General features: G+C 43.2%; 1 protein-coding gene across 1 annotated transcript; it reads left to right on the top strand.

Annotated features, from left to right (window-relative positions):
• Positions 1–1,365: 1,365 nt before the first annotated feature.
• On the top strand, positions 1,366–7,144 carry LOC115098155 (C-C motif chemokine 5-like). The gene is made up of 3 exons (XM_029614527.1): positions 1,366–1,613; positions 3,843–3,954; positions 6,620–7,144. The coding sequence occupies exons 1-3, from the start codon at positions 1,544–1,546 to the stop codon at positions 6,705–6,707; spliced, it is 270 nt and encodes an 89-aa protein (XP_029470387.1). The 5' UTR covers positions 1,366–1,543; the 3' UTR covers positions 6,708–7,144.
• The last annotated feature ends 6,796 nt before the right edge of the window (positions 7,145–13,940 follow it).

The following is a 13,940-nucleotide window of genomic DNA, read 5'->3' as shown; positions in this document are numbered from 1 at the left end:
GGAGAAAGTCTTTGTATCGCAGCCACCGCCTCCTCTCATTAATCCATGACAAGCTCAGACTGAAAATCAAAAGTTCCCAGCTATGGATTGTGGGACTTTTTTATCCTTATTTTAATTATTGAGTAGTGTTTATGTGTTTGCTGTTTGCTGTTTTGAAATATTTTATTGGTGTTTGGTAAAGCTTTCAAAATTTGCATGAGTCTTTAATATATTGGATATTCTATTCATCAGTTGTTTTGAAATTATTTTATTAGTATGATTTTACTATTATGATTAATGATTTATATATCTTGATTTTATTGATTGTTTCATGAGGAATGGTGAAAGTTTTGTTTTTCCATTGTTGCACTGTATAGAGTCTGGCATGTTGCATTCAGTTCAGTTTTTGTCTGCACATTTCTATTTATACTTTATGTGGCTTTATTCTGTAATTGGTGAGGGTTTGTGTACTGCATGCAACGTTTGAGATGAAGCATTCTTAGCATGTGGTTTCTCTGTAGGGATCTGTAGTAGCTTGGCCTGTTCTGTTTTCCTGATAGGAGATGTATTGATATTTTAGATTCTGGTGTAATATTTGTGGTATTCTTTTTCATAGGTAGGGTTGTTATTCTTTGAGTGTTGGCATGTTGATATGGGAGGACCATGCCGAAATATATTACAATATGTATGATGCCATATGAATTCCAAGATGCAAAGTTTTCTTGTTGGCATCACAACAGTGCATGAAATTATCACAACGTGTATATTAATTTTACCTCAGAATGTCATTTGTCATGTAAAATATGTTGTTATAAATGCATAATTTAAAATTGTGTATGAGGAGATGAGGGGAGGGGGCGCCAGGCTGTAAGGTTTGCCTAGGGTGCCTCATACCCTTGCACCGGCCCTGCCCACGACCCTCCATCTCAGGCAGTTCCATCACTCCATGGTGGTTCTTCAGTATAATAAGGGGACAGTCAATTCCATGAAGGGGAGAGCCTAAGAGATACCATCACTCCCTTGCACTGAGATACTAGGTTTGCTTTTTAGATAATGGAATCTTTGATGTTTGGAAAAACGTTCCTCAGTGCACTTATATTTCTCAGGCTAATTAAATTCACAGTAAAAAGATGTAGTACATCAGATGAAAACTTGGTTTCTTCTATATCAAGGATGGCTTTTGAGCAACTAGTGACAATGCTAAAAATAACTTGCTTGGCTTGTCACATCCTCTTTCAGCAGGCCACTTCCTTCAGCAGCCCATCCAGCATTGCTAAAGCAGAATGTACTCAGCAGCTATCTACTGACCAACAGTTTCACACCTCGCCTTTTTTTCATTTCCTACTCAACAGATTCTGGCTTTCTTCACACTGCTCAGTTTGCCCCATGATATCAGCACCCTTCTGTCATGGAAATTCCAGCTCACTACCGCTGAGTGTCCCTCAGCCTGAGATAAATAGAGGCTAGAAGAGACTGTGAGATCAGTCTGCAAAGAGGAGGAGGAAGAGACTGAACGGGTCCTGACTTCACTTCTACTCCTGGAGATCATCCCCAGACCATCACCATGAAGTTCTGTCTTACTCTCTGCGTCCTCCTCCTCTCTGCCTTCTGCTCCCAGGTTCTCTCTGCTCCAGGTGAGTCCTGGTTCCTTCTCTCTGCACTGAAAACTTGTACCCTTTATTCTTCTTATCTAATTTCAACAGAAGGATAAAATATTCAGCAGATTAAGAACTAGCCTGGAGAAAGCAATAGGGTTCATTCATTCTGTTAGGACATTGCTAAAGTAACTAAAAGGCAATAGAATCTCTAGTCACCTAGAGCTGAGAGGCCATCTTACCAGAGTGTGGCCATGATGTTGGGTTTTGCTATTTACAACACAGGAGTGCTTTCAATGGTTGGAGGAGCAGCTTTCTGGCCTGAAGGAGGGAGGGAGCAGTTTGAATGATAATGGGTTGGATGAAAGTAGGCCATAGTTTCGGGACCTCTGTACAACAATGACCCCAAAGCATGGGAAGGCAAACCCAACCCAACATGACAATTAATGGTGTCTGTATTTTCTATAAAGCTATGTTTATAGTCCTTATTCCAAAACTCACAAGGACCCAGTTTCTGGAGGGAGAGTTTCGGATTTGGTTCCCACTCCTGATGCATTTTGGTAACTGCAAGGCTGATTTAGGCTCCCAGCTTAGTTGGACCTGACCTCTGTTGGCCTGTGGCACCATGAAACTTTATTCAAAACCAGCTGGTGTGTTTCCCCCCTCCTTTATGTCTCTCCCACCTCACTCAACCATCACAGCAACAGTCCTTGGCCAGGGCTCTCAGACCTCGTCTCCCTCTGGGACCTGGAATGCATGTGGCCCTTCTGCAGCTTATTTTCAATAGAATGAGCAGGATGGCAGGTACCCTAAGAATGCATTAGAATGGAAGTCCAAAAACCTATAAAGGCCAAAGGTCTCCCTCCAGAGACCAGGTCGCCTGACAGCTCTGATATTCAGTTGAATGGGTTTCCATAGATGAACGTGACTGCTCTAGATTGGCCGGGATGGCAGACCCATTGTATTATCCCCATACAGCAGAGTTGTAGGATTCATTGTGGGGAGGGAGTCAGGATTCTGAGGTCTGGGAGTCTCTAGGACAAAAGATGGAGCCTGTCCCTGGGAAAGCTTCCAGCTAAGTCCATTTCATGAGGGACACGCTCAGCCAGTCCTGGGAGTGAAAACATCTAGGCATAGGCATGGCTCAGCTTCCCTCATGACAAGCACCCTCCCTATAACATGATAGCTTGCATCCTGATTTCTTACACATGGGGGCCTGATTTCTAAATGATTTCATAATATAGGCATGAATAGGGGGAATGCCTTTCAAATGTCATTGTCAGATGTTGCTTCTTCTCTTGGGCTCGAATCAGAAGCAGCAGCGGACGCAAACTCAAATAGTCCAGGGTTCTAGAGAAATCTGTACCACAAGAAAAAAAAATCAAACTGTCGGGTTTGTGGGTTTGTTGACATTTCTGGATCGTCTTTATCACTGGCAATACTATGGCAGTCATTTGGTTTTTCAGGGCCCTCATCACATCTCACCTGCAGTTCCTTCCGTTTGTAAAACTCTTAAATTTGAAGGTTAAATAAAGACAGTGATAAAAATGTCTCTTTGAGGCTCTGCTCACATACACATGGCTTTTAATGGACTAACTGCCACTTGTTTTACATGCGGAACCTTGTGAAAGGCACCCTGGGATCTTTAGGGTCCACAGAGTGCCCGGGAGCTTAGTTTAATGTGTCGTTCTACAGTGGCACAGCGCCTGCTAAATCCAGGACTGGGGCAATGGTTCAAAAGGAAGGATGACCTCTTAGTGAGCCAACACCTCCTCACTGTCCTAAGGAAGTCTCCCATCCACCTAGAGGCCATACCCAAGCCTGCTTAGGGCAGAGATCTCAAAGCACCAGAGCCTAGCCTAACACCCTGCAAAGCTCTCTTTCTTCATCATCCTTGTGAGCCCTGTTCAGCAATTTGTCTCTTCTAGTAAGCCAATGGAAAAGAAGCTTAGGTGCTGTTGACTGCTGCAACAGAGGGTGGGAGGAAGGGTTGCCAACTGGCTCCAGATTTTCAGGGCAGGTTGATCCAGTCCTGGTTTTATTCCCCTGCATGCAGATACTTATTGTCTTGCTTTTCTAGGGGGAGATCAGAATAAGTTCCAGCATGCAATGAGGTAAAACCAGGACTGGATCGACTTGTCCTGAAAATCTGGAGCCAGTTGGCAACCCTAGTGGGAGGAGGGGAAGGCAGAGACAGAAGGCCTTCTCAATGGGACAAGACTTTTCTTCACTTGCACTGATGGGTTTTTTTCCTCTGTTCTTTTGCAGCGGGATCTGACACAACCTCCTGCTGCTTTGGTTACACTCCACGGCAAATACCCCGAAGCCATGTCCAAGAGTATTACTACACCAGCAGCAGGTGCTCCCAGCCAGCTGTAGTGTAAGTCAAAGTTCATAAAAAAAACCTCTTTCACAAATATTCAAGCATAATTTCCACAATGGGGGCTCATTTGTGCAATGGATTAGTGCTTACAACCAGTGGCATAGCCAGAATTGATTTTTTTGGGTGGGCACAAGGTTAACATGGGTGGGCTGTAGGCATGAAGGTCTGAGACCAACTAGTTGTTTTCTCTTATTGATAAATAATGCCATATACTGGACATGACAATGTTTTCCTAAGTAGTTTGCAACAGCCATTATGCATCATGTATGAAACTTTAAAATAATTTGCCTCAATTATTTCAAGCCCTTACCAGCATTAAAAATTCCTTATTAATCTGAATTTATTTTATATTTATTGCAGTTTATAAATGCACAAGTATATCATGTAAAAAGCAAAGAAAACAATCAGATCCAATCATGTAATAAAACAAAAATTAATGTATTCTTTCATGAATCATCTTTGCAGAAAGCCAGAAATCTTCATAAATACAATAAAATATAATTAATCATCAGAACAGGTGCAGAGCAGAGCTAGGACAATTCACATTACAGCTAACATGAAAAAAAAAAATCAAACTCTGGTGTCACCGCAGCAAAAAATATCCCTCCACTGCTATTTTGTGAAGTAACACAAACTCCTGCAAAGAAAGAGGCATCTAGAACCTTGCCGTACCATAAAGTCACAGCACTGACTCTCAGGATTCAAATAACAGTTACCTTATGAAAAGCAGCAATGCAAATACTACACCAGGCCCTAGAACATTAATATATCACCTACTGGAATAACAGAATAAGCTGGATTACTACAGAGAAACTACATGCGAGCAGAAATACTGCACTTCAGTCACACAAGCAGGCAAAACAGAGACCGACCCTTACCTAATATAGAAATAAGAGACTACAAATTAGAAACAGAAACATGCAGGTAAAACCAAAATAGCCTGAGAAAATAAAGTCTCTGAACAGTGGAATACTGAAGAAAGAGCAAAATACAAAAATATAAGAAATGCACATTCTCAAAGATAACATATTTAAATTGTTAACATCTCAAAATATTTTTTTTTTACCTTTGTTGTCTGATCTTTGCATCTTTCTAATCAGTTGGTCCTGGTTTCTTTTTCCTATTTTTTTCCTTGTCACTCATTTCCTAATTCCTTTTCAGTGTCTCTCTTCTACTACTGTCTTCTTCCCTTCCACACAAACACATACACACTTTCTCTCACAGACTCCCTCATACACTCAAGCTCTCACTCTCATATGCTCTCCCCACTCACACACAAGCTTACATTCTCTGCAGACACAAACAAGAGCTCTCACTTCTCGCACCTCCCCAGGATCACATTCTTATGCACATACAGATGCACATCCAGGCAGCCATTCTCACCCACATATACAAACCCAGACTCCCTTTCCCACCCACACATACAAGCTCCCATTCTCACCCACAAACCCAGGCTCCCATTCTCACCCACACATATACACATTCAAGCTCCCATTCTCACCCACATATTCAAGCTTCCATTCTCACCCACTCACAAACCCAGATTCCCATTTTCACCCACACACAAACCCAGACTCCCATTTTCACCCACACACAAACCCAGGCTTCCATTCTCACCCACACATATACACATTCAAGCTCCCATTCTCACCCATATATTCAAGCTTCCATTCTCACCCACACATACACATATTCAAGTTCCCATTCTCACCCAAACACACACATCCAGGCTCCCATTCTCACACATACATACACATTCAAGCCCGCCCACAGCTTCTGCCCCCCGCAAAGCAGGAACATCAGTTGGCCTCTCCTGCTGCCCTCGGCCTCCTGCTATCTTCCGCTCCCCCCCCCCAAGCAGGAAGATTGGTGGGCCATAGGGCAGCAGGAGAGGCCGCGGGCGGAATCTAACCAAGCGCCGACCCACAGCCTCTCCTGCGACCACCGACCCACCGCTTCCCATGTGTGCCGCTCCATGGCTGTGCAAATGCATGGAATAGCACACCCGGTTAGGTCACGCCTGGGTCCTCCTCCTCGCCATCTCAGAGATGGGATCCCATGATGGCCTTGCAGTTTCAGCTCTCCTCTTCCGGTTCCACTTGGATGTGCCTGGCTCCAACTTGGGTGGACAACTGCCCACCCAAGCCCACTCATGGCTACGCCCTGCTTGTAACCCTTTCACTATTCAAAGACTTAAATTACATGTGAAAAGTCCATGTCAAAGAAATATTCCACAAGTTGGCAAGATTGGTAACTTCTGCTCAGTACAGGCTGACAACTAGAATGTCAGGGGCTGTTGCATGTCAAGAGTGAAGTGCATTGGCAGGGCTGCACTTGGATCTCAGTACTGGAATAGCAGACTCAGTACTGGAATAAGTCAGCACTAAGGGGCATTGGCAAAGCTGCATACTATAGACATAAGTGCCTGTATGACAAGTTATAGCTGAGACCCACTTGAAGATCTGTGTAAATGAAGCCGGGGCAGCCAGTACAGTCAAAATCTTTCTTTCCTGAGATTTGTATAGATTTTAAATACAGTATCATCATGCTTAAAAGAGGATGAATGCATGCAAACCAGTATGACATAGACAGGACTGGGGAATGGATGAGTTAAGACAGACTGAATTTACCATTAACAAGTTGGCTGTCATGTTCTCTGCAGCTTTGTCACCAGGAAGAAACGGGAAATCTGCACTAACCCAGAAATCAAATGGGTCCAGGATTACGTGAACTATCTGGAAATGAATTGAGAGAACGTGGAGCTCGGGTACCTGTAGCCTTCAGCACCTTATATATGGGGTTCACTGCAGGGGCCGCCCTGTCACATCATTGCTCAGGCTGAAGGTCAACTGCACCTAAGGCTTTTAGTAACCTCTATTTATAAAAAAATATATTATTTTTGTGCAATTATTTTTCTACTTTTTTGTGAATGACTTATTCTTGTCCAGTGAGTGTATGATATCACACATGCAATGGCATCACATGTTTGTGGGTCAGTGAATTCCAGATGCTGACAATTTAGTTTGAAATTATCTTTGTTTATTTATCCCTGGTATGATGTATATTTGGTGTAAATATGTATTTCTTTCTAGAGCTGGTAAGCCAGCACACCTCTTCCACCATGAGCCTAAATGTAAGGCCATGGGACTCTTTGTATCCTCAATAAAAGTGGCTTTATTCAGTTCAATGCCTCCTTTCATATTCTTCTTTGTATCCTAGCCTGGCTGTGTTTGATCTGTTGAGGGTCTGTAGTCAACAGATGTCCTTAAATGGGTGTACATTTTAATTTACTCCACTAGATGGCAGTAGAAGCAAATCTGGAAAAGGAGTTTCTGACAATAGAGTGGATGTCGCTGTAAAGTTTGCTGTTTCCCTCAATCTTCTCACCCCTCTGCAAGCACATCACCCCCTTCAACTTTACAACTGATGGTGTAATCCAGCCTACAGATCACTTGGGGCACATTATCCTGAGCTCATTTTGCACTGGCCCAAGGAAGGGAGAAGAGCTCTCCAAAGCTGGTTAGGCCAATAAAAATAAGACTCACCTACAACCTATTTGCTGACCTTTACTTCTTGAAAATAGCCAATAAACTAATGGGTCACTGAAAAGGAAGGACTATCTGGATTTTTAGCCCACTTTTTCCAGGTCAGGCAGCTTACAGCATTCAGGTACAATAATTCCATGCCCCACAACTTTGACAATCTCTGTGAGCACCTGAGGCAAAAGGAGATGAAATGGCATGTCCAAGATCACAGATACCATCAAGGGAGAAACAAGTCTGAACTCGAGGTCACAGTCCGTTGCTTTAACTTCTAGCCGCTCTTTCATGGAAACACCAGTCTATGTTCTTTTTTCATGTGCATGAGGTGTTTTTGTGTGTGCATTTGTTTCACGGCCTGCGTGCACACATACACAGCTTATGGGGAACATTGGACAGACCAGCAGTCCATTCAGACTAATATCTTGTCACTGACAGGGGCCAGTCCAGATCACTAGGAAGTACCCAGGAGATCCCAAAGAGTAGATTCATTCCTTATTGCCCACTCCTAGAAGTAAGAGGTAGCAATCCTCAAGTCTGTCTAGCTAATACTGCCAGGAAGAGAAAATGTTAAGTCAAATAAAAATTGAAAAAACTGAATCTGAGGTTAGAGGTTCATAAAATGTATTCTGGGCATGAAAGAAGACGCTGTTGCAACTTCTTTTTTTTTTGGCTCTGTTGCTCTATCTGAACATAGGGCCTGATTCCTGACAAGTTTTCCTGTTTGCACAGAAGCTGAGAACAACCACATATAGCCCTTTATACACTGGTTGGCAAGCAGCATGTAGTGCCAAAGGGCCACCAGCAGGTGGCGAAAGGTATCGTTAATTAATCCAGGGCAGCAAATGGAATCCCGGAGCAGGCAATGCCTGGCACTACTGGGGACAGATCTCAGAGGCCATCTGTAACAAGAATTTTATTTGGCATCTGCCCTGAATCCCCCTTCCATCCATCTCCAGTGATTTCATCTCCTCGTCTGTTAAATTATTCATCAGCTCTCTTAAAGCACAATTGTGGATGAATTAAAACCCATTAAAAGCACTTTGTACTCCCTGGGTAGGGAAAGAGGAGAAGGAGGGTTACAGTAATATCATTACAGGAGTAAAATGGAAAAAAAAAATAGAAGATAAAACAAGAGGCAGAGTCTAGACACAAAAGAGAACCCAGTCTGAGATCTCTGGGCACCTCAATCTGAAACACCCCTTGCAACTTCAGTATTTAGATTTAGATGTTAGATTTAATTACTTGCTTTTTACAAACCCAAACTCAAGGCAAATTACAATCCAAATACTGTAGTTTGAGACGCAAACATATACCCAGCTCTACCCATGCACCTTGTTCCTGCTCAGCAGCAGCCACTGCTAATCTAGCTGTTGTGGTTTCCTTGAGAGTTATCAATTCCTCCTTGAAGACTCCTTTTTTGTTGGGCTTTATATGCTAAGTATTTTTCCCATTGACAGAGTCACCCTCAGGGATGGTTGGACCCTGTAAACAGTTTTGCGCGCCCGGAGGAGGAAGGTGGGTTGGAGGAGGTGAGATGAGGGATGGGGGGGGGGGGAGGGGTGGGATGGGAGCATAGCTGGCAGCCCTACCTGTCTTTCTCCCCTCAGGCCCTCACCCTATCTCATTCTTTTATGTCTCCTGCTCCACTTCATGCTCCCAGTATTATATCTCACCCTTTCACCCCCCCATCTCTTCCTCTCAGCACATTGGGCACCAGATCGGGAGCAACACCCTGCAAGCCACACCGCCTGGCTCCTCTGCTCCTTAAGTAGCAGCACACCCGCTCAATCTTCATCCCCAAGACACTTGCTGAGGATCCACCTGCTAGCCTGGGGCTACTTTCCAGTAGCTGGGGAGCAGGTCAGGGATTGGTGGAGCTGGGCTGGAAGGGAGAGAAGGCCGGGTTCCCCCTTCAGCTCCTGGAAGCCATAATTGATCCCAGTCCTACCAGGGCTGTCCTTAGGTGAGGTCAGCCTTGCACTTCAGTGTGCCACATGCCACTTCAGTAGCCATGCCCCTGGCACTCTCATTTCTTATCAGCATGGGAGCAGAGCCACTTGTGTCAGTGGAGGGGCCAGGTTGAATATCCAGTGCCCTTAGGGCTTAGATGCAGAGATCAGAGGTTGCGCTATCAGTAGACTTATACATTCTAAAGGAGAGGCCCCACTTATCATGAAAGGTTAAGTGTATGGGGCTGCTGGTGTCTGGGGTGGTACTTAACATGGGTTGTTATGTTTTTTATTTAGTGGGTTTTGGGTATGTTCTGCACTGCAGACACAGAGCCTTTGTTTGGAGGTTGTTGCATTGATATTGCAGTATATATTTCACATATTACTATCTAGAAAGCCTATGGCTCATTATATCTCTGTGTTATGTTCAAGGAGAGAATAGACATCATCAGTCATTGATCTTTAATATGGTGTACACTACCTTGAGCTATATGATTTGTTTCAAAAGGCCTATGACCTTGACAGCTGATATCACTAATCCATTCCCTGCAGCCTCCATGATTTGTACGTGGTTTTTTTTTTTTTTTAAACTTATGTGTGTTTTATTGTACCCCGCTCTGAACTACAGAAGGACGGATAAGAAATCTTTTAAAACATAAATATGGATAATACATTGTAATAAATAAATAAATCACACCAAGGCTGGATTTGGATTACAAAAGGGGTTTTGTAGCTTGAAGAAAAATCTGAAAAGCAACAAAGTTTTCGATAATAGGCAATTTGAACAGCAGATTTCTAAATATCACAGTCAGTAGCCGTTTTTAGCTCGCACAATGAAATAATGCGGAATCTTATTCGCTTATCTGAAAAACAGTTTCCTGGCTCAGGCTGAATATCCAGTGCCCATAGGGGTTAGCCAAATGCTCAGTACATTTGACCCGTAATGTTGCAGCGAGAACTACCTCTGCTGATAGAAAGTCCCACAGTTTCACCACTCTGAGCAAAATAACCTTCCTCTGAAGGTGGTGAAATCTATTAGCCTTTGCTTTCTTTGCAGCTGCTTTGGTAAAAAGATCCTCTGCCAGATCCCTGAAGGGTTCTTTTGATACAGTTGCACAGTATAATTAGATAGCCTCTTAAAAGTCCTTGTTTTCTACCATGGATAACCCCGGTTTGAACAATCTTTCAGCTTATGTAAGTCCCTGTGTCCCCTTTATTGGATTAGTGGCCTTTCTTTACACCTTTTCTAACATTTGGGAATCCTTTCTTCAGGATGGGAGCCTATACACCATATAAGTCTGACAAATGCCTCATATAGGATAGGATAATATCCTCTTTCCCTGTCTATACTCCTATTTAATACCTGCCAACATGACCCGACCTTGGTTGCTGCTGCCTGGGTTTGCACACTCATTTTTAATTTGTTATTAATTAAATTTTCCTGGCCTCTTTCCCGATTAGTGTTAGCAAGTATTGTCCCATTCGCAGTATACGGCATCTGCCTATCATTGTGCCCTAAATACATTATCCTGCTACTACTATAAAGCCATTGTGATCTCTTACTAAATGTATAAGTAAGCCTGAACTAGGAGAATACTTTAAAATAAACAGGGTCAGACACAAAAAGTATTGGGTTAAGTCATATATATGTTAGAGACGTGTATTCGTTTGAAACGAAATAGGAAATGTGGTTGACATTTCCTAATTCGTTTCATATCATTTTCAAAATGGAATAAAAGAAAAACCAGTGAGATTTTGTTGGTTTTATTTTCGTTTCATTTTTGAAAAAGAAAAAATCCGAGGCCTAAGCCCATTGGTAGGGACCAGCTCGAGACCTGTTCCTGGCTCGAAGTCCTGGGCCCAACACCGGGCCTGGCCCAAGATCTGGTCCCGCTGCCAGGTCCTAGGCTTGACATCAGGGCCTGGTCCAAATTCTTCAAAAAAATGATGTGTCCACTTTACCAATGACGATGCCACCACCACCTTTAAATAAACAAGCCATCTGGTCTGGATCCCTTCTTCTGCCTACCAAAAACACATGAAAATAAAAGATCCTGTTCTCCTCCCGGACTCCTTTGATATCCCCCCACTCCTCCAACCCCCTTCTAATCCCACTGAGTGGTCTTCCACAGTCAGGAGCGATTTCCATTCACTCCTGCCCCTCAGTTCCAGGATTTCAAAATGGCTGCTGGTGAACGTAGCTCCAGAGAAGTATTACAACCAGGAATGGAAGTGAGCAGATATCAGTAGGCATTAAAAACATCATGGGAAACCTGGAAGCTTCACAAATTTCTTCTCAGACGGCAGGCTGCTTTTGCATTTTCAGTTGTTATACATTTTAGTGCCTGGCCTCTGAGAAGGTGCGTTTGAGTCTGCTCCTGGATGCTGTTGCCAAGGCCCATTGTCTTTAGCTAAGCTCTGTTTACTTCTTACGTTCGCACAATTTCCATTGCTTTAATTAGGCTGACATCAGTGCCACGACTGATCAGGTATTCTCTGATATGTGGAGAGGTAATTCCAAAAACTATTCTGTCTCTGATTGTTTCAGTGAAATTGCACTACAGTCTTTGGTAAGTTGGGGTTTTTTTTATTATTTAAAACAATTTCTTGATCGCCTTCCCAGCCCCTGAAGGGTTGTCTAAAGCAATGTACAATCATAATATTTATTTATTTAAAACCATTTCTTTAACTGTTTCAACTCTGTTACAAACTGTTCTATTGTTTCAGTAGAGCCCAGTAGTGTGTTATGAAACACGTCAGGGCTTTTTACATGGGTAAACAGCGTAACAAGGGCTGCTGCTGCAAATCTGCCCCTCGCCCTCCCGTGCGGAAGGAAGAAGTACCCGCACCGTTCACTGCGTGGCAAAACAGGAGCGGAGTTAGAGCGCGGGGGAGGGAAAGCGCGCGCAGGGATTGCATTTTAAAATCCCCAGGTATGTTTAAGGTGTGCAGGTTTGCACCTGCTTCGAAGCTGCAGGGAGGTTTCCCTTTGAAAATTTGCTTGCAGGCCCATGGCCCCTGTGAAACCTGCCCCTCCCCCCCCATAGGATTGCAATTCTCAGCTCTGGCCACGTGGGTGTGCAGAGTCTGCCGTTACTGGTGCCCACGGGCTTTGCACTGATTTTTACATGAAGAATTATACCAGCATCCTTTCCCTTTGAAAATTGTTCCAGGAGGAGAAAAGGAGCCGTAGAGATTTGCACCTGCTGTTTCGTGGGTCCTTGTTCTGTGCATAATATATTAATTTATTAATTTATTTATTTATTATTTAAAGGCATTTATATACCGTTTTATAAAAATAAATTTTTGTCAAAAAGGTTTACAAGAAATAAAATAAAAATGAAACAATCAAAAATAGAAATTAAATTTAAAAAAATACATAAAATAGCAAATAGCTAGATAAAAACTAGCATAATAAATAAAGCACACAGGATTCAAAATGTAACCTCATGTTATTTCCTCCCCCTCCAACCTACACCCCCCCCCCCCCCCCCCCCAGGCCTGTCTTTACCCGGCTAAAATATCCCAGCACGTACCTGTACAGGTAAGGACTGGGCAGGTGTCAGATGGCCAGTTTGCCCAGGCAAATGACTTCTGAAAACTCCCCTCCCCTGTTGCAAATAGTGAACCTGTTTTAGGGTTTATTTACATAACTCTTCATATCTTTGGTAATGAGCACTTAGTATTTTTCTCCAGGGTGATCAAATCTCCACCTGTGTATAAAAAAAAAGTCTCTTCCTCCCCTCCCCAGCATTCTTCTTCCTCCTCATTTGATTTGAGAGGACGTCTGAACAGAGTTTCGGCAAGCACGCTGTTTGAATTTCTTCCACTCTTCAGGAAGATTTACACTGTCTCAGTTCCTTCTGGGCAGAAGCGTACCAAGGGACTTCATGCTTTGCTGCTCCTGCCAGATGTACTTACAGATCTATTTATCAAGACACCGATGCCTTCTGCTACTGACTTCTGGCGCTGCGTACGAATCCATTTGTTTTACTTCTGACACCATGTTATGTTCTCTTGATGACCTTACTGGTATTTGTGTTACTTGGAACAAGGACAGAAACTGCAGATATGTTGCTCCTAAGCTGTCTATTCACACGCTGCCTAGTACACCCACAATTTCACTGTCCTGTGCTATATACAGTAATTATCCAAATAGGCTAACATAGAAACATAGAAATGACGGCAGAAGAAAACCAAACGATCCATCCAGTCTGCCCAGCACATTTTGCACTTTTTGTTTTCTCATACCTTATGTTACTCTTGACTCTTAGTAACCTTTTGGTTCTATTTCCCTTCCATCCCCACAATTAATGAGAGATCAGTGTTGGAACTGCATCTAAGTGAAATATCTAGCCCAATTAGTTAGGGTAGCAACCGCCGCAATAAGAAGCCACACCCACACCCACCTGACCACCCAGACTAAATAATTCAGTCCTTGTTGGTTGTTGTCTGTATATAGATCCACCTTTCTTCATTCCCCCTGCCGTTG

This window comes from Rhinatrema bivittatum, chromosome 8 (assembly GCF_901001135.1).
Source record: "Rhinatrema bivittatum chromosome 8, aRhiBiv1.1, whole genome shotgun sequence".
Classification (NCBI taxonomy): domain Eukaryota; kingdom Metazoa; phylum Chordata; class Amphibia; order Gymnophiona; family Rhinatrematidae; genus Rhinatrema; species Rhinatrema bivittatum.
The sequence above is the reverse complement of the archived record's forward strand: the minus strand, read 5'-3'. Positions and strand labels throughout refer to the sequence as shown.